The sequence below is a fragment of the Pyrus communis genome, chromosome 8, assembly GCF_041283825.1.
Source record: "Pyrus communis isolate YQ-2024b chromosome 8, ASM4128382v1, whole genome shotgun sequence".
Lineage (NCBI taxonomy): Eukaryota > Viridiplantae > Streptophyta > Magnoliopsida > Rosales > Rosaceae > Pyrus > Pyrus communis.
Window position 1 is genome coordinate 2,681,012 of NC_142572.1, and position 21,081 is coordinate 2,702,092.

At 37.3% G+C, this 21,081-nt stretch overlaps 2 protein-coding genes and 1 pseudogene across 2 annotated transcripts; 1 reads left to right on the forward strand and 2 right to left on the reverse strand.

The window, feature by feature from the left end:
• Positions 1–342: 342 nt before the first annotated feature.
• Positions 343–7,521, reverse strand: LOC137717689 (esterase/lipase/thioesterase family protein). Its single transcript, XM_068457129.2, has 13 exons — positions 7,243–7,521; positions 7,081–7,165; positions 6,923–6,993; positions 6,522–6,636; positions 6,332–6,411; positions 5,801–5,885; positions 5,619–5,699; positions 4,306–4,400; positions 4,103–4,153; positions 3,362–3,442; positions 2,405–2,477; positions 2,247–2,324; positions 343–617 (listed from the first exon to the last, which is right to left on the reverse strand). The coding sequence occupies exons 1-13, from the start codon at positions 7,365–7,367 to the stop codon at positions 579–581; spliced, it is 1,059 nt and encodes a 352-aa protein (XP_068313230.2). The 5' UTR covers positions 7,368–7,521; the 3' UTR covers positions 343–578.
• A 1,663-nt stretch (positions 7,522–9,184) lies between these two features.
• LOC148694603 (tubulin-folding cofactor E-like) lies at positions 9,185–15,457 on the forward strand (annotated as a pseudogene).
• A 1,780-nt stretch (positions 15,458–17,237) lies between these two features.
• LOC137717183 (ankyrin repeat-containing protein NPR4-like) lies at positions 17,238–21,078 on the reverse strand. The gene is made up of 3 exons (XM_088698556.1): positions 20,245–21,078; positions 18,858–19,381; positions 17,238–18,120 (listed from the first exon to the last, which is right to left on the reverse strand). Exons 1-3 carry the CDS (start codon positions 20,939–20,941, stop codon positions 17,479–17,481), a joined length of 1,863 nt encoding a protein of 620 aa, XP_088554682.1. The 5' UTR covers positions 20,942–21,078; the 3' UTR covers positions 17,238–17,478.
• Between the last annotated feature and the right edge of the window lie 3 nt (positions 21,079–21,081).

Here is a 21,081-nt window from a genome sequence, read left to right on the forward strand (position 1 = left end):
GTACTGGGTTGAGTCTTACAATGGGTTAGTAATAATGTAGTTAAAATTCGTCTTTGGTGAGTATCGAACTTAAAATCTCACTTATGAGGAAAGATGAATACTACTAAACCGTAGTACCAACTCACGCACACAGCATTCTTCACTAAAAGGAAAAGAAATCGTTCGCTCCGTGCTCAACGCACTCATGACCTCCTTGTGCGCACTTTGACCTACATGCCTTAGGGTAATTGAGCACACCGTTCAAGAGCAAACTAGCATGCACTATAAGTGAGAAAATTGAGAACTCGATTTCTGCGTTTTCACCAATTGAATGTACAAAAGTAAAATAGCATGCAGATTAGCTTCTTTGCTAGAAATAGCACTTTTATTTCTGAAGGAATGTTACCGGTTTCTAATGTCTTTGCTCGAAAATTGCTTTATTCTAAACCCACACTTCAAACATTTCCTTAACTGCTATACATCTGTAACTCAAGTGACGATTATCATTTTTGTCAATTGAGATGCCTTCCCACAACATTCCCCAAAAGAAAAATGCAAATAGAACCCAAAACCCACTATTGATTCGCGGAACTTTTGATTCAAGGTTTGGGCTGGGATGGCCGACGGAGTCCTGGAATCTGCAACACAACATATGATGTTAAAAGGCCGGCAAACAGACCCATAAATTATACCTCAAAGGACATGGCACGATTTAGTACCAAAAAGAGACCTACGCATCAGTTGATCATTATTAAAATAGATATGAACCTGCAAATTCCCATTTTTTATGCATCATATTATACGAATTTCGTCAAATAAAACAACAACAAAGTCTTTTCCACTAAATGGGGTCGACTGTATAAATCCTAAAACGCCATTGCGCTTGGTGTTGTGTCACGTCTTCTGTTAGATTCAAGTACTCCAATTCTTTTCTTAGAGTCTCTTTAAAGATCTTCCTCTACCCCTTCGGCCCTGAACCTTTGTCTCGTAGTCGCATCTTCTAATCGGACCGTTAGTAGGCCTTTGTTTTACATGTCCAAACCATTGTAACCGATTTTCTCTCATCTTTCCTTCAATTTTGGCTACTCCTCCTTTACCTTAAATATCCTCATTCCTAATTTTATCCCTTCTCATTTACCCACATATCCAACGAAGCATTCTCATCTTCGCTACTCATTTTATGTACGTGTTGGTGCTTCACCACCCAACATTCCATGTTGTAATGCATTGCTGGTCTTATTGCCGTCCTATAAAATTTTCCCTTAAACTTTAGTGGCATACGACAGTCGCACAACACACCCGATGCATCCATCCAATTTGTATTCTATGGTTGAGGTCTCCATCCAACTCTCTGTTCCTTTGCAAGATAGAATCTAGGTAGCGAAAGTGGTCACTATTTGGTACTTCCTGATCTCCAATCCTCACCTCTAAGTTATTTGAGCCTCCGTTCGCACTAAACTTGCACTCCATATACTCTATCTTTGACCGACTTAGGCGAAGACCTTTAGATTCCAACATTTCTCTCCAAAGGTTAAGTTTCGCATTTACTCATTAAGTTTCATCTATCAACATTATATCGTCTGCAAAAAGCATACACAAAGGAATATCATCTTGGAGATGTCCCGTTAACTCATCCATTATCAATGCAAAAAGGTAAGGACTTAAAGATGAGCCTTGATGTAACCAATTAGCATTTCCTATGCTTATAAGAGTTTCTTGGTCCTAAGAAAAAGGATATAGCCTAAGTAAACGTCTGCGGATAGAAGCATTGCCATTAATTGCAGTGTTTGTAGCAGCTTAAACGTCAGTCTTGAGTATGTAACTAAGAGCAGCCAACGGCACTTTGTCCTTCTTTGTATGACCTAAGCAAGCTATCCTATTGTTTTTCATTCTGAAGCCTATGTTTCTTGGATGGTTTTGAAGGGAAGAGTCCAAGAGAGAAGAGTAAGTGTAGGTGATTTGAGGAAGGGGAGAGTTGAGTGAAATGACAGGAAGAGGGAGATTCACAGGTAGAGCATTCTCTCGTACAAAGAAAATTATTTATTAATTTATTTTCTGAACGTCAGACGTATTCACAACCATTAGATGGTGGTTAGCTAAGGGCTAAAATGTGTCCATATGTGGCTCCTGAACTGGACGAACGTATTTAAGGGTGGGACTCTGAATTTTGAAGGAATCAGAAGAGTTTCACGAATCAAAAATACCAAATACAACATATCTCCATATGTTATAATTATAAATTATACTTTCTATCAGGATGTGCATACCTCAACTCCACGAGGGCCTATGCGATTACGGGATATAAAATTAGTTACTAGCATTGCAAATTCATCAGGAACATCTTCCTGCAAAAATATGGGACATCAAAGCTCTAGTTAGCTTTAGAAGACAAAAAAAATCCATGGAAGATAAACAGAATACATACTTGTATGGCATGCCCGGTATGTCTGATGACAACCATTTGGAACTTCCCTTGCATTTGGCCAATTGTCAGAGCTCTGTAACAAAAGAAAGAAAGACCCAGCCTACATCATTCCTTGAAAGCAGTCATGGTTCTTGACCCAAATAAATTCAATCATAGCAAGCACGCACGCACAAAAGATAACCAAGGAAATAGAAATATTCCATTAGCATGGAAGTGCCAAAAACTATCACTTACACGCAATTCACAAATATAAGGTTATCTACCTAACCAGCCGATCAGTGCTATAACATTGTGTTTGTATGATATGTTTACACAAGGATAGTCACATAGCAGCAAGTAATATCAAAATATTGTGTAATTAAATACCGCGTATAACATGCAAAATAAAGTGGATACTTCACTCCAATAAGAGCATTTGACAAGACAATATCACAAATATGGACTTGAAGGTTTTCCACATTTTTTTATTTTAATACGAAAAAAAAAGGGAAATTACAATCGTTTAAGTAATTTATGAAATTTTCCAACACACTTGTATACAAGTTTCAACAAACCTCAAATCTTTCTCTTTTTCAACCCAAAAATACACTTTATGAATTACACAATTCCTCTTGGTAAGACAATGTGAGGAAATTGCTTATATCTGTTTGTGTGTATGCAAAACGTTAAAAGTAGATGCCCTCCCGTTAATGAAGATTTCCTTTCCTAGTTTGTCATGTGTCAAAAATTAAACCTATAGTGGGACCCAAATCATAAACCGCTACGCATGCCATAAATGTGTTAATGTGCATACCATCTGCAAACAGTCAAAGTGTGATAACATAGAACATCTCTAAAGATTGTGTCATCACAAAATCGATATGATTAGACAGCATCATACTGATACTTTTTATCAAAGAAAAGGATTTCATTTAAACTATATGAGCAGATTATTCTAGCAAGTCAAATGGAAAGAACCTGTCTAGTCGGTCTGTTCCAGCTAACAGCAGGATCTTTGGAACGGGAGATGACAAAAACTTTTCTGAAAGGCCTTCATACCTGTATTTGAGTAAATATATTCAACAGGAAATGATTTATGACACAAAAGTCAAACCAAACACAATGAGTAAAAGCATCTCCATGTATGATACTTAAATGAGTTTTATCACTACGCTACCATGGCTATCAAATATTATGAGACATAAGGATAGCTCAAAGTGATGCAGTTTCATTTACATCTCTAACTCCTCTATCCAAACCAACTAGTGTAAATCTGAACAATATTGGTATGTGGGCCTGTTCGGCAAGGCTTCTCGAAGTTCTAAAAGAGCTTTCGGATAGCCAAAAGTATTTTTGATAGCCTTTAATAGAAATTTTAAAATGCTTTCTAAGTTGTGCACTTTCAGTGATTTCAGGAGAAGTACCAGGTGATTTTTTATAGAAATTTCCTAAATGCTTCTACTGAAAGTGTTTCCTACAGAAGCACCCTGAATCAGTCATATGAACAGGTTGTAACAACAAGCAAGCCATGCTACATTCTTGATGCAGCAACCAAACAAGAAAACTGTAAACAAGTATGCAGAATGAAATGTTCCAACTCATAAATGTTACATAGATGCCGGCAAGTCTGGTTTCAACTGAAATACGCACAACATGTAGTGACATGGACCCTGACCATTTGCCAAATTTTAAATGGATTAACAAGTAGTTTGAACATACCAGCTCTTCCAATATTGTTCTGTTTCTTCAAGTCGTGCTCTATAAATGTAACTGCAGAACAATACCAAAACTGTGCCTGTTATGTACAGGACTAAGATTAACAGAGACTTGACTAAAGGAATACAACAATGGATCATGGGAGTGGATAAATTATCATAATTTGCTTACAGGAATTGTAAAAGAGCAGTTACTAAAATACTTACCATTTCTTTGAATCATCATACTTTAATGTGGAAGGTATTGACACCCGAGCAGACTCAATGTTTCTTAAAGAACCTCCCCTCACACTCCATTCAATCTACAAAGGAATAAATTTTCAGTTTCAGCACAACAACTCATCCCCGTCCATTACCATTTTCATAACAACATGTATATTAAGGAAGCCATTTGGTTCTGACAAATTCCATTTTCCTTGTTTGCCCAACAATTTTATTCCATATTACTTTACTTCCCTTGAACATGAAAAAGTATAATAAATGCTTATGATCGTCCATGGATTTTAAATAGCTTTACTTCACATCATAGCCAGGCATACCAAACGAGCAAAAAAATGTAATTTTAACAGTAAAGTCCACAATAAAACAGAAGGGGAAACTTCAATATCCTCCTTGAAGTTTGGGGCCAATTCCAGTGTCCATGTTTAACCTTTTTCTCTTTGGTGCTAAGAGGATGCTAGCCTTTACATTTAATTTGACCACTGTTTCCCCTAGAATAAGTAAAATTTCAAAATGCCCTTTTCCTCAACCAAATCTGTTAATAGATCATTATGCAGGTAACACGCTCGTGGTTTTCCATGGAAAAAATGGTAATCAGCAAATAAAACAATAAAACTGGTATCTTCCAATGCCCTACATAGCCTAGGAACTGCTGGCACTGACCATCAGCATTGCCACGAGATGAAATCAAATGAAAGATGCTGTAAAAGTTGACAAAGGTGATCACCACAAGAACATGATTACGTCCAATCATATTCAATGGGACTGGAATGGACTACATTTATGGTAGAGGATGTGTTTGCAGAAACCAGTTTTAGAACAAGTTATTGGAATAATAATCTGCACCGTAGGACTAATGCGCAACAGTGGATGTGGAGCTCATGTTAGTTTTGAGTTCTTAAAAGTTTAAGTCTTTTTGTTTTTAATTCATTAATCTAACATTTTTTTTCCTGGAAAGTCAGAAAAATAATTGCAAAAATGTAATTGAATGGATTTGATTGGCAGGAAGATTTAATGTTTAGGCTCTACATTAATCAAACCGGAGGCCAAGAAGAAATTGGTATTGACCCCTAAGTTCAAGGGTGCCCTTTGATATATTCCTTTAAAAGCCATAATGCCTTGATCACATTTACATATGTGCATCCTGGCATTAAGAATCTTTGTGTTAATTTGTTCATCTTCTAGTGTGATGCCCTAATTGCAGTGCAAGTTTTGAACAAAATTGTGCTTCATGCCACTCATGCACACAAGAACGTAAACAAAAGTCAGGAATTATTAGGGTTTGAAGACATTGTAGGTACCGCTTTTTCAATGCTTGAAAAATGCTGCATCCTGCCTGATAGGATTTTCTGCATATGAACCAATGAAGCCAAAGCTGTACCCTGAAATGTTCACAAATGCCAGTGTAATTTGACTGCATGTATGCCACTAAAGGCAACTAGTCTCAAACAGATCTGAGATACTAATTTGTCAGTAACCAAACCTCTACAACATCAACAACAACCAGCCCAGCCAAACTAGACAATGCTTTCCTTGCAGCGATGTGCACAGCAACTGACCCTCCCATACTGTATGACAGTGACATAAGTCAACAATGATTAATGTGAAAATTAGGAACACCGGGTATCCTTAGAGATTCATGGAAGTTAAAAAAAATTAGTAAATAAAGCTTAAGAAAATGCAATTGGGATTATCATTGATATGCTCTTCTACAAAAGATTCACCAATAATATGCAATTGTCTATTCCTGCAACCGATAGCAGTATTATGATAATGAGCTACAGATTAATGATGATGAATGGAGCTTATATGTTTCGTGCTTTCAAGCCCAAAACATCAGGAGTTCTCCATAAATGTGGTAATGTAAACAGAGAAAACCCACAAATTGATTACTGAGATCTTTTTTTATACATTTAGTAAGTGTTAAATTCACTTCTCTCAAGACACACGCCGGACCTAAAGGTAATGTACTACGAAAATTTCAATGGAAACTAAATCATTAAAAAACTACAACCTGTGGCCAACAAGCACAATTGCAGGAGGGGAATCTCCATACATTGCTTTCACAACAGCTACAACATCATTGCACATAGTCTGCACATAAGAGAACTACCATTTAGTTGACTGGATACTTACAGAGGAATCACAGCTTAGAAGAGCAAATCATAATTTACGTTTAACAATCCAATTTTGACCGCATTTACCTCAATAGAAAGATCGGTATCATTTTCGGTAGTTGATTTTCCATGTCCTCTCAAGTCCATGGCAACCACCCGAGCTTTCTCCTTAATTTTACTTGCTGACAAGGCAAATGAGAGCCTGCGCAAATAAATCATGTAATCTACCATAGCATAACAGATTTTCAAAGTATCCAAGCATAAAAATAAATACAATGTGCCGATCAAACTTAAACAGATGCGTGGAAAAATGTTAGCATTCAATATTCATGAAACTATGGGCTTATTCAAATTAAGTAAACCACAAAAAAGAGTTTATTACAACAAAATGTGATTGCTTTCAAACTTCCCTGAGTTTATTATAACAGATGTTTCAGCTCAACCTGAACAACTGAAACCTGAAAAATCAAATAATCATTCAAACATACCCTGAGTAACCACCTCCGTGCAGACAGAAAACAACTGGTCCCTCCGTTCCTGCCGTGTATACATGAAAAACCTGAAACAACAAAAGGGTAACCACATTGGAAGATCATAAACACGTAGCGGAATCAGAAAATCCAAAATTGTACACAGACAGCCTCACATCAGGCGAATCTGGAATGCTGATATCATCTTCTGTGTCGAAATACTCCTTCCAATCCAAAGCTGAGTACTTTTCTGAACTAGTCCTGCAACAACAACAGCATGTGAAAAAGCATTGAACTGTGAAGCTCTCGACACCCACAAGTTGAAATTTGAAACTCACTGAGTGGGAGGGCGATCGGGACGAGCGGCAAAGGCAGAGAGAGGTCGGGGTTGTGGTGGCGGTTGTTGTTGTTGGTCGTCTTCGAGTGTGTCCTCCGGAAGCGAGGTGAGGTTTGAAGAATCCATGGCTGCAAAGATCGATTCGATCGGTGAGGTGTCGGTGTGGGACGAAATGAAAACCGGGCAAGACCCAACTCTCCGTTCGATGCGCCGGTGACTGATTGTTTTCTCCGGTTTTTACAGTTTCAACCCTGTCTTACAAACTATGGGATTAAAAATATTAAAGATGAATTATACTCTCCAATATATTTTTTGTGTGTGTATATATACGGATACATTCATAAAAACTAACCAAAAAATTATTGTACCAAAACATGGGTACGTTATTCAAAGACTAAAAAAAAAAAAAAGATATTAGACTTAATAACATTATTAAATTTCTTCTGTTAACTAGACATAGATACATTCTCAATTCAACGAAATAGAATGTACCCTTATAAGTTTAAAAAATAGATTAGAGAAAATATTGAATGAATTTTATATAAAAAATGGTTACATTTTATATTAAAAAAAGGGTACATTTTTCATATAACAAATTGGTATATTTAAGAATGTGTACATATAAGATTAAAAAATTTAAATTTTTATTATAAATATTTAATGGGTACAAACTTATTCTAATTTTATTTTTTATTTTTTGGACATGTTTGAATTGAAAATTAATTAGGAGTTTAATAAGGGTGTAAGTATTAAAACTCTAAATCGGTTACTAATTTTTAGTATAAAAGTTATGTAACTTACATGTAATTCATTAAATTGATAAGGTTTTAATCAATGAACATTAAAAATTAGGAACCTAATACTAATTTTTTCATAAAATATAGGTAATTGGAACAATAAGAGCATATATTTGTGAGAGCAGGGGCTTGTGGTTTTTATACTACAAAATTTGGATTACCCTATAAGAATACAAGACCAAATCCTTGTACGAGTTCTATTCTTAAGCTTATCAACACAGAGTTTCAATCCAAACCATAGTCGAATTAACTCTCATAAACATATTAAGACTTCTTTATAGTAATCTGAGACAACAAGGATTATTACCAAACCGTATGAATCACACTCATACTTTAACATTCTCCCACTTGAGTATAATTCATAACAGTGAATAATCATCTCAAATTCAATTTAAAGGTGATCACATAAGTCATTCTTCAACACACTAGTACATAGACACAACTAGCTCACATAAACCAAACCACTGAATTTATAATTGCCTTTGCAACACAACATACAGATTTAACTTACAAATCACAATGTCCAGTTCATGTTCATAGCAATGTATCTAAGCTCAAGAGTAAACCAAGACGTCTACTCCCACTCATATAGACCAAAATTGATATAAAAAATACCAAACATTCTTGACAATAAGCTGTCAACATAAAATTATTCATAATTGTATGAATAGCACAACTATATCAATCAACAGCTTTATCATATCACCAAATCTTTTGGATAACAAAAGCTTAACCTCACCTACAACTTACCTATGCATTTTAAAGTATTGAACTTAAAGAATCTTTTCTGTTACCTCGCAGAATTAACTCAAAAGTCACAACAAACTTAATTTGCACTTTGTAATTATGCGAACCAATATAGCAAAACCAAACCAATTTGCTCCCACTTATCTAGGCCATACTTAACACAACCAAGTTAAGTATAAGTTAATAACAACTATATTAACTAAAAATCATTCCAATACAATGAATGACTAATTAGAATAAGCGATATAATTAATAGGATCCTTCTCATTACTTAAACAAATTAAGTAACACAAATAATTCAACCAATTGCTTCAATAAAACCATAAACTGATTTTTAAGCATCCAAATGAATTATAATGGCCTGCCTAAATACTCATAGCCTTATGCTTACATTCGAACATGGGGTGCTTCGAGGTGCTGGTGTGGTTATACGCAACGACCGTGGCGAGTTTATGCATGTGCAAGCTACAGATCAATCGCAGCGTTGTCTTGGATTTAGTTCGCTAATGATTATTTTTACTATTTGCTTTTCTATATCAAATAGATGCACATCGTCTGTTCAATGTCACATGTTGAAATACTCAAACATTCTTTGCCAGACATTGAAGAACATCTTATGGGGAATAAAATAAGCACAATAAAGGTGTGCCGTCTGAACTCTTGGTGCTTGTTTTATGTCCATTTAGTAACTTGAGCTAACGTGACAAATAAGTTAGGTTACATGTGTTTGATATCGTTGTCATAACTTCTACCGGTGTTATAATTATGCTATATATGTGTATAAGTATAGAGGAGTTTTGACCTGCACAATGTCATCTGTCTGCTGATTTCACAGGTGATCAATGGGACGATGAATGACATTGCAACATCAGGCAGCGCCTTGTAGGTGATTTTTTTTTTTTTTTTTTTTTTTTTTTTTGTATATATTCACCTATTAACATATAATTACGTATTTGTGTATGAATGCATGCTTGTATGTGTGTTACTTAGAATGGAATAGAGTACCAGCTACCTGAGAATAGGGTATGATCTGACACTGCTATTTTCAGAATGTAAAAGTTGAAACGAAAAAAAAATGACAGAATGTTGGAATACATTACAAGCTCAGTTAGGCTTTACAAAATCCAAAATCTTTATGAACGAGTAGTTAAATCTGTAAATAGGAAAGAAAAATATGCAATGGTAGGCTCATCTCAAATCATTATCTCATTCTCTTAACGAAAAAATTTAGGGGTTTCAATTTTTTTTTCTTTTACGCGAGGTTTTCTTCTTAATTGCACATATATATTTCAAACAACTTAGTGCATTTTGACAGTATAATTAACTATGCTTTTGTCTTCTTTCTTTGCCAGACTGCATCATCTTTTGCAGTTCAGGGATTTGATTATTTGCAACTTCTGAATCAGGAAGACAACTGTATAGCTGATTGGAATGAAATCTTGAAACTTTCTCACCTAAAAAGGTTAGCAAGAATTTATTTTTTCTTCCTCAACAGTAATTAGTATAGAACTTAAAGTAGGTTTTGGGATGTCTTGGCTTTTTGATGGAAAGAGAGATTTATCTTGGGGCTGCCCTTATAGTGTAAGTTTGTGCATGAGCTACTTTGTGGTTAGCCGGGCTATTACTTACTCCGTAGCATGATGGTAGAAGTCATCTTCTGATGGTTGAGCGGGTACAATTCTTACTCTTAAAAACAGTGGTCCGGTCGTAGTGTAGAGGTTGTCAGGATTCAGGAAACCTCTGTCTCACACCCGTTGGCAGGAGGTATAAAATTTCTAGTTCAGGTTATTGACCTCTGCCAAAAATAAAGACATCATAGGATGCTAGCAAGTTGGTTGGTAAATGCTTTGAGTAGAAAAAGAGCTACAAGGGAAAAATGCTCCTCGGTTCTGATGTTGCTGTATTTTCTTTACAAATTTAACATAGTGGTTTATTCATCCAGCTCGGAGCAGCTTCATTTAAGCAATAACAATTTGAACGGAGTCTTTTATCCTGATGATGGCATGATGCATGAACTACTAAATGGTTATGAATCACCCCAGAAAAACCATAAGCCATTTCAAAATTTGCATTGCCTTCTTCTTGGCAACTTATCACAACTTTTCTATAAGCCCTCACGCAACCTTCACTTGCTACTTGTGTAGTGATTTATTGCTTATTCATTATATGCTCCAGGAGGCAACAACATTGAGGATCTTCTGTTGACCCGCTAAACTCATTCCCACAACTGGGGATAAGATTTTGTATGACAACAATCATCATTCATGTTATTAGGCCGGTGATTTTCAATGAGATGCATGCTGCACTTTTTTCTGCAATATAAATTGAACCTGGTCCTGCCTGTGCTCACCATATTGAATTAAAAGTGTGCAGATGGTAGATTATGCATGCATACATACATATACTATCTGTTCCATTTCCTCTAGCTACATTACCATTCTATATCCTCCAAAGTCTCCCGATTTCCTTGTACAGATATTGGGTTATTTTGATTGGTGTTAGTTTATAGTTTATAATCAAGGTCAGTCTACACCCGACCGAGGGAAAAAAGGAAAGAGCTATCTGCACTGTGCCATATTAGGATTGTTTCTTCTCTTGCTTGCTCCTCACACGACACTTGAGCCTAATATTTGAAGTTTGATACCAAAAGAGAAAAGTTGTATTTTTTGTTGTTAAGTATAATAGGAACAACTTAACATATTCCTTTTTGTTGGGTTCAACTACCTATCCTTTTAGGAGTTGAACTCGCAACCTTACACTTAACAAAGTGGAGACTCGGGAGAGGTACGACCCCTAGATGCACACGTCTTTCAACACGGGTAACTTTTCAGTTCTTATCAATTATTGGATTTTCTTCTCTTGGAGTTTTTGTTAGTAAAATCAATCTGCTTCTCCTCTTGATCTTTGACATAAGATAATTCGCACAAATCTATGTTTCGGGTAATTTCCTATCTCATTATATTATCTGGTTTGCTCCTTTCTCTGTTTTCAAAGGATATCAGGCTCTCTGATAATCCAGTGGCCGACCCTGGGCAAGGTGGTTTCCCAAGATTTGATTTGGTCACCCGTTTAGCTAAGGTTGAAATGTTGAATGGGAGTGAGGCAAACCTAGAAGTACCATGTGCTCCAGATTTTCTTCTTTGCGTATATAATAATCTGATACTGAGTGTCTAACATATCTTTGAGGTAAGTTCTCGTGAAAAAAAGAGTCGGAGATTCGGTATGTCTCATTCTTCTCATGTCACCGTAAGCTTTTGTAGTACCAGTAATGCACACTTTCATGAAGAACCTTTAGGTTTCTGTAGTCCTGCATATTCATAATAGGAGATTGCTTCTTTATTCGTCAGGACCTGTTCAGGCTCTCTGCATATCAATTATATTTGTTGTATTCAGTGATTCATAGCTTTCTGAGAGCCTCGAACTGAATATTTACCTTCGTCATAAACGCATGCATTACTTTTTGTTCTTTTAAAGTTGACTAAATCAGTCGGTAACTTAATATAGTTTCGTTTTTACTATGCATACACTGGTTCACAAAATTATGATGTCTTGATGGCTACTGTGGAATAGATGATTTAGTTATCAACGGACCCAAGTAGTTATGTGCAGGCAATTGATTCATATGTGAATTGCTTTTCTTTAAACTGTAATTATATTGGAGTGCATGTGACATCCCACATCGCCCAAGGGAGTGATCCTTATATGTATATTCTCATCCCTACCTAGCACGAGGCCTTTTGGGAGCTCACTGACTTCGGGTTCCATGGGAACTCCGAAGTTAAGCGAGTAGCGCGCGAGAGCATTCCCAGGATGGGTGACCCATCGAGAAGTTCTCGTGTGAGTTTCCAAAAACAAAACCATGAGGGCGTGGTTGGGGCCCAAAGCGGACAATATCGTGCTACGGTGGTGGAGCGAGCCCGGGAAGTGGTCCCCCCCGGGCCGGGATGTGACAGTTTGGTATCAGAGCCTAACCCTGGTCGTGATGTGCCGACGAGGACGTCGGGCCCCTAAGGGGGGTGGATTGTGACATCCCACATCGCCCAGGGGAGTGACCCTTATATGTATATTCCCATCCCTACCTAGCACGAGGCCTTTTGGGAGCTCACTGGCTTCGGGTTCCATGGGAACTCCGAAGTTAAGCGAGTAGTGCGCGAGAGCATTCCCAGGATGGGTGACCCATCGGGAAGTTCTCGTGTGAGTTCCCAAAAACAAAACCGTGAGAGCGTGGTTGGGGCCCAAAGCGGACAATATCATGCTACGGTGGTGGAGCGGGCCCGGGAAGTGATCCCCCCCGGGCCGGGATATGACAGTGCAGGTATGTTTGATTAGTTATGTCAAAAATGCAAGGAAATGCCAAAGATATCCAGTGGCTTCATCCTAGGTATCTTGTTCTCTTTATATCAGTTTATGTGGACTCATATTACTTCTTGTGCAAGAGCATTGTTGCTTGCATTGTGAGTTCAGTGTTTCAGATTACCGTAACTGATTGGTTTCGGTTGTCTTTTGAAATTGTGAGTTCAAACTCCATTGAATTATCCAAAAACTCTCTTTCTGAAAGAGCACCAAACCCTAGCTTCATTGGCGCCGCTGGCCCTTGGGCTGGCGGCACCCTCTCCTCTCCTCCTCCTAGCCTCTTCCCCACCCTCCTACACCTTCCACAACTGTCTTTCTTGCTGTCCTTTTCTTCTTTCTTCCTTTCCCCCACCCTCTTTTGACTCCCACCGCTCTAAATCGGCTCCGCCGGTTTGTGGGTCCTTGGCATGCCTTTTCGACGGTCATTGCAACTTAGATCTCTCCCTACTTCTCACCCAGAAGCTGTTCACTGCCTCCCCCTTGTCCCCTCACCTTTGCACCCATTTTTTCTTCCTTCCTCTTGCTCCCAATCTTATTTTCCAACCCATAATCACGATTCAAATCTTGGTGTTTTGGGCTCTATTTTGACATAAGACCCAACTGGCTTGCCAGAAAATTTGGGCGAAGTGTGGAACGATTCACTTTGGAACAAGGGTGTTTTACACACCCCCTTTGCCCTCCCTCTCCTCCTGTTACGTTTTGTGACCTTCCTTGCAAGTGTGGATGTGGAGGCTTTATTTCTTTGTGGACAGATTTTGCACAATACTCTCAAATCTAGTTTATGGGTCGGGGTTCTCTTTTTCTTTTGGGACCACAGATTTTTCGCAGTGGAAGCAGCGGCGGCAGCGGCAGTCTTTTGAATGCTGAAGATTAGGGTTTTTGTTGCTTTTCTGCTATTGCTACCTACGGGCCTAATGATGTATGGGCCTCCCTTTGTGTTTTGGATTGGTGCTCTACTTTGTTTGTCTGTTTTATCTTTTATGTCCTGCTTTGTTTTATGTAAGGCTTTGTGTTTTGTTTGGACCTAGGCCCATCCTTCACAAATTGTAATTTCCCTTACATTAATGGAATGTTTCTTCGACCCAAAAAAAAAAAAAAAAAAAATCTCCATTGAATTATCCAAACTACTTAATTGGCCGGGTGTACTTTAATAGCTTAGGCATATGACCACATTTTTGCATGTTGAAACACAATTGCTGAGGGATCGGGTAAGAGCTGAGGCAAACATATCAATTTACCTGTCCTAAACTCCCTTTAGATATTCATCTGCCCCCTTGAATATGTGCATTCGAGTGCCTTGGGCTTGGGACATTAATGCCATTATATTTATATATCTCTACGAAGAATGTTATCCCTTGATATTTGAATCAGTAATTCAGTCCTTCTGTTGTCGTAAACCTATGCTTTGTTACAGGTTTGCGGAGCTTAAGGTTTTTCATGGAATTGAGGATGAAAAGCTATTGGTTGGAACAGCAGGCCCTCAGGAAATGTCTTCAGGACTTCTGTGTAGGAACTTTAATACATTTTATTAGCTTCTTTCGTGGACTAATAATCATGACATTCAAACGAATTTACAAAATTATGCAGCTATTACTCTCAATTGTGTGGGAGCATCTATTGGTGAGAAACCATCATTGGTGAAGAAACTTCCACCACAACGGTTATAGTCCCCCATACACACTCTCTCTAGAATTACCTGTCGTGTTGGATGTATAATCCTTGAAACTGCACATTTTTTCTTAGGTTGGAAAGCTAAAAGTTCTTTGTGAAAGTTTTTTCAAGCTGAAGTCTATCAAGCTAAAACTGTTTCTCAAAGAAGAGGTTCGCTCTCCCTATTACGCAATATTTTTGTCATTGTTGACTACCACTTGCTTTTGATGGAAAAATTGTCACACACTCGAACATTCTTCTGTCTTCTCTGTTTGAGAAAGAGACAAATTTATTGCTAACAAATTTAAACACTCCAAAACTCGAAAAATATTTAGAACCAAAAGAGAGAAGCTCTAAATTACCCTCAGTATAAAATAATTCTAACTCGCTAACATCTTCAATTGGTCCATGGAATAAGTACTATGCATGCACAGTTGTTACCTCCACTGCCTTGTAATTCAAGCTAAAAAATTGCTTGCTACAACGATTGCTCCAAAAAAGTAGAAATCTATTGCCAGTATAAATCACTTTCTCGCTCCTGCAGTAATTATCTTTTACCTAAATTGTCAGGGTTCTCCTTTGCCAATGTTGCTTGATGATGAAATGGCAACTTTGACGGACCTTGGGATTGGAAATGAATCAATCATTCTTGTAGATGAAGAGAGTTAAGAGAAGTATCTGCAGCGAAACTCCTTATATGTGGTCGGTTTTTAACTGTCGGTGCACCCCAAGTCCTTTCTTTTATTTTCCCTACTATTGTGATTATTTACTTGACAACTTGGATTGTTACCGTTAGATTTTCAAGCCGCATCTGCTTAACAGCCAAGATCAAGTTTTGAGCCATGCAGAAGCAAGATAGCTACTGCCAGTGTGTTATTTGAAGCATTTTCAAACTATCTACTGCTGCTGTCAATCCATGAAACAGCTATGTAGGCCGCAGGTGACTTGATTTGAGTTTTACGATTGGTTATTGTTTAAGATAATTGAATCAATAATTATTCAAATCACCTAGATTAATTCTGAGTCACATTGGCGATCTGCTAAGTATCATTGCCTATGTTGCTCATTGACGCAACGCAACTTCGTAATATTATTTTCTGTCTTCTCTTTTCCTTAATTTTGCATGGTTACCAAGTTACCATTGTTTTCTCTTGAGTTAAAGTTTTGATCAAGCAGAGCTAAACTCGTAAAAATATCGGTATAATTTTTTTCGATTAGCATGGTCCCTTCAATTATCTTCGAAACTCAAATATGCTTCCTAACTATTGACTAGTTTGTTTGTTTTCGGTCGCAAGACTAGTTAGTTTTGTAGGTTGCTCTCCTTGAGGGGTTTAGCTATATGTTCCTTTTGGCCAAGTGTTCCCTTCCTGTTCCTTTTTAATAAGTTTCTCATTCCGTCGAAGAACTATTGAAGAGTATATTAGAAAGGAATGTAATACAAAGTTTGAGGCAAATATTTCGCTTCGGTTATTTGCATGTAAAAAATAAAAAATATTATACTTACTACATATTTGTATCATCATTTGTATCATCTCTCTGATAGAGATAGGGCCCACATCTGTTGACGGACACTCCTCTATTAGATAGATGGTACAAACGATGCTACAAATAGGTGGTAAGTGTAGCATTACTCATAAAAAATTTGTTGCCATGAGAGATGAGGCAAGTAGCTAGGAAAAGGGATACAAAAATGAATTGGTTAATTGTTTGAATATATGTGTTATTTCATTTCATAGGAAGAACATTTGCCTTACTTTGAACAAGGCAAAAGTAGCTTTGCTTTACAGAAAGATGAAAATGTGGGTTGTCATCTTCTTATTTGCCTGTGAGAAGATGTGGTTTCATTTCTCCATGTTACTTTGTTTTCAAAGTTCGATTGTTTCTAAATACAACTAGTAGAATTGTAATACGGTTCCAAGGGAGAATAACTGACATGACGCAGGTGCTTCCTTTGCCTCAAGCTCAAATTCTTCTTACCTATAATTTAAATAGATTTAGTGTAAAGTACTGTTTGTATCATCAAAAGAATTACTTTGAATTAGCAACCGATGAATCTCAGGCTGAAAAGGTGCCCGAGTTGGATCAAGTGTACCAATGACATGCTTGCGGAGCTTATCACGTGACTAATAATGTGAATAATGTGGAGAAATTTGATATGTTCGCAAATTTTCAAGAGAGGATGCAGAAATCACATAACAGACTAATCAACCACGTTTAGAATGTCTGCATTTTGCGTATTATAGTTCCTAAAAATGGAGAAGATATTCCATACTTCTCCCTAACTAGGATAGCCTTCATACAGTAAAATTGGCTGGGGTGCCATACATGAAAGTCTCATGATTTTACGGGATTTATCATAATATATGCAGCACACATGCGCTCAAGCAAGTCTTTCTTTTACGAGTTTTGGGCAATTAAATTATCTGCTTTTGACATTTGGTTGCTGAAGTGATTGAAATCAAATTTTATATATCAACAACACAACCATAACATAACGACGACACGTTAAAAATGAAACACCATGCTAGATGTTGTACACTAGGGATGTGGGCTTTAGTTCTCGAAACAAAATACGTGAAAATAAAAGTTCAGGATGAGATAAAAAAACGCCACACGGTTTTACATTTACAATTGATGAAAACACCTAAACAATCCACGTTTACGTACTAGTACTAGGTGGTTCATTATTATTACCATCCTTTTGAAGCAGTGTAATATAAAAACATAAAGAGAGACGACAAAGCAGAGCCAATAACGCAAGTGGCAATAGCAATCCCTCGGGAGTGTGATAACACTGCATAAGTACCTGTAACATAGGCCACAATCATTCCCAACATGGCAATAGTAATAAGATACGACTCCACCATGAACGTTTTCTCCTTCTTCTGCTGGTTCTTAGCCGTAACCACGGAAAGGTGGAGAAGGACGGAAATACTGGATAACATCATGGATATAGTATCTGCGATTACAAATGTTCTGAACGCTGCGTTTCTTACTAGAACTGCACTGCCTTGGTCGTGGCCCTCATCGTTGATGTAGCCACCAGGCATGGTAAAGGCAGCTGCAAAAGTTACAGTTGCTATGAGTGTGGCCACTATTAAATTCACCTCTTTTGTGTCCTCATCTCCACTGTTGATTTCATTGCCTCCGCTAGTTTCATTATTTTCTTCCTTGTTGTCATTGCCTCTGCTAATCTCATTATTTTCTGCCTTGATTTCATTGCCTCCGGTAGTCTCATTATTTTCTTCCTTGATTGTCTTAACTTTGGGGGTCATAGCTTGTCCTACGGCTGGTCTATTACCAACCCCCTTCAGGTACTGTACAACATTTTCCTGTAACATGCTATATATTAGTACATATTTGTATATGATGAAATAAACTTGAGTATTACTAACTGGCTAATTAGTTTGGCATGTTTATCAAGAACATATCGTTTTTCGTTTTCAGTTTTTGTTTTTTGTTAGAGATGGGGGAAAACACATGAACAAATGAAATAGAAGAAGAGGGGTCGAGGAAGGATAGTGAAAGGGATGTGGAATAAATTAATATGGAATGATAAAATTTATGAAATCTAAAAATCAACTACTGAAATTTAACTTTTTGTCTAATACAATCTTCTTTACTTTCACTCCTCGCTCTCACTATCTTTTCTTCAAACCTTCTTCATCGCTTTATATCACATACTTTCCCTCGATATCTAACACAAAAAATGAACTAAAAACAAAATGGTTATCAAAGATCTCCTTAAGTAGTACTTGACCACATTAGGTGGCAAATGGAGTCTACTTGTTACATCAATTATTATGATAAATTGGTAAACATTGAAAGGGAGTTCCGTTTAGGAGCAAATTCCTTTCCTTTTGGGAAAAAAATAAAAAATAAAAAGTTTAGAAGCAAGCATGAAGAAAGCTAACTTTAACTAGTGCTTGTTGAGTTTGCTTTAATCAACTAATCTGAGGCAGAGATGGAGTAATTAATTTAGATCGATACTCATTCTGAAAAATGATGTGTGTGTGTGTGTGTGTTTCTGTTTTTTGCAAACAAGGATTTTAATGGAGGACGTACGTACCTTCATCTCTGAGGAACTACCATTGGCTAAAACAATGTCTAGAGCACTCAGGTTTTGCTTGTTATAGGCCATAAAATCAACTTTAGGGTGATGAATGAAAGAGGATATGCATGAGAGGGAAGCAGCAGCGTAGTGGAGAGGTGTGTTCCCTTCGGCATCTTTCTCATTTATAAGGTTGCTAAGCAATGAATTTTCTAGGACTAGTTTGACGGCGTCGTTACTATTGCTTTCAACGGAAAAGTGAAGAACATTCCACCCTCTATTGTCTACCAGTTCAAAACAATCTGGGCAGTTTGAAAGAAGCTCCTTCATTACTTTAGCATGGCCTCGGCCAGCTGCAACGTGAAGAGCCGTCTTCTTCCCCTCTTTGTCAGAAATGTAGGCAGAAGATTTATCAAACTGTAGTAGCTGCTTCACAATGGAAGCGTCACCGATATCTGCAGCATAGTGTAGCGCTGTCCACCCTTGTTCATCTACTTCTTTAGTCAAGGTCCAGTTTGCATCCAGAAGTTTTCTTGTCATTTCTAAAAAGAGAAGAAAAAATTTAATTCAAATAATAATATATAGAAAAATGAAAGGTGATACCTCAGCATTAAATTTTATCAACTCATGACATATGAAAACGTGCAGTAACTAATTAACCTTTAGCCAGCTAAAACTGTTAGGGCAAAAAGTTATAGGATAATCTTCTGTTCTGGGAACTTACTTATCATTCCACTTACAATTAATATCTCTTCACCGTACAAACATAATAATAATTGAAGCTCTTCACTATCTTTATCATCTAAAGATAATATATGCGGAAAAAAAAAATCATTCAATTGGGAGATCATTTATCCAGTCATTTGCACTCAAACAAATAAAGGGTTCATCATAAGGATGATACTTGTTGCCAAAACCGTCTATTTGTTTGATGTATATGAATGGCTAATCGATTTTCAAATTGAACGATTTTTGCAGACATAATATTAAGGTGTTGATAAGAGAATAAACAGTTCCGATTATGATGTTTGTACAGTGCAGAAGTGAAGAAAAAAAGTAGGTTCCCCCATACGGGAAACATAAGCATTATCCTTCTATGCATAAACATACTAACGTGCATAATATAATTGTTAGATGCCACATTAGCAAACCACATGATTTCTCAGTTATTATTATTATTGTTATTGTTTTCTTTTTCTTACAACATAGCGGTATATTCATCTTAAAAACATAGTGATATAATATCTTAGTGATAGGGTGTTGGGTTTCAACCATGCATGTGCCTCGGATTCGAAACTCCTCCCTCTCTAAATTATTGTAATAGTTTCAAACCCTCCTACTCCACTTACTTAATTGTAGAAACAATAACTTGTCTAAGAATATATCTAAACGTATTGTATGGTACCTCCATCTTTGAAAATTATTGCAGCATGCAGAGTCGTTCTACCATTGGGTCCTCTATGATCTGGTGAAGTACAAGTTTGTAACATTTCAAACACTACTTCACGGTACCCTCTCTCAGCAGCGAGGTAAAGTGGAGTTTCGCCAGCTTCATTAGGAGAGTATGGAAAATCAGGGTCTTCTTGGGTCAGTACTTGCACAACACCAAGTCGATTGTAGCGTGCTGCCTCATGCAAGGCTGTATCATTCTTGTTACTCTTCATGCGCAACAATACCGATATTTGTTCATGATCATCTCCTCGGACCATGCCACTCTCAAGCTCATCAGTGTGATCACCGTGAGATTGAGCAACTTTTGCGAACTCAAGAAGGACTTTGACTGCAGCAACATGGCCGTGCCTTGCCGCAATGTGCAGTGCACTCTCACCTTTGATATTAACTTGGAGTAACAGTGATGGATATATATGAAGCACCTGCTTCACAAAGTCGGTTGAGTAGTCAGTTCCACCTCCTTTTTGGGCCGCGATATTGATATGAAGGACTGTGTTCTTGTTTGGGGTTAATAAGCGGCCGAGATGCTGCTGCTGGCTGATTTCCTTAAAAATCTCAATTTTGCCTTTTGCTGCTGCCTTGTAGGTATTTGGATCCATGTATGGGTACTTCGTCAATGTTCTGGTACCTGATTTGATCTCTGTATCCATTGAAATGATCACAACTTATTTTCTCAATGGATGGACTTTGGATTCTTTGCTTTGATTGCTTCATTCACTGGTATAAGTTGGAGCAAAGGCCACATATTCTTTGCTTTGGATTTTTTGGTTTGATTGCTTCATTCACTAGT

Coding starts and splice junctions, on each gene's coding strand:
- LOC137717689 (XM_068457129.2), bottom strand. CDS start 7,367: ATGGATTCTTCAAACCTCACCTCGCTTCCGGAGGACACACTCGAAGAC. Junction 4,154..4,305: donor TATGATGATTCAAAGAAATG/GTAAGTATTTTA, acceptor ATTGTTCTGCAG/TTACATTTATAGAGCACGAC. Junction 2,478..3,361: donor GGAACAGACCGACTAGACAG/GTTCTTTCCATT, acceptor CTTTTGTTACAG/AGCTCTGACAATTGGCCAAA.
- LOC137717183 (XM_088698556.1), bottom strand. CDS start 20,941: ATGGATACAGAGATCAAATCAGGTACCAGAACATTGACGAAGTACCCA. Junction 19,382..20,244: donor AATAATTTTCAAAGATGGAG/GTACCATACAAT, acceptor TTCTCTTTTTAG/AAATGACAAGAAAACTTCTG. Junction 18,121..18,857: donor GTAGTTCCTCAGAGATGAAG/GTACGTACGTCC, acceptor AGCATGTTACAG/GAAAATGTTGTACAGTACCT.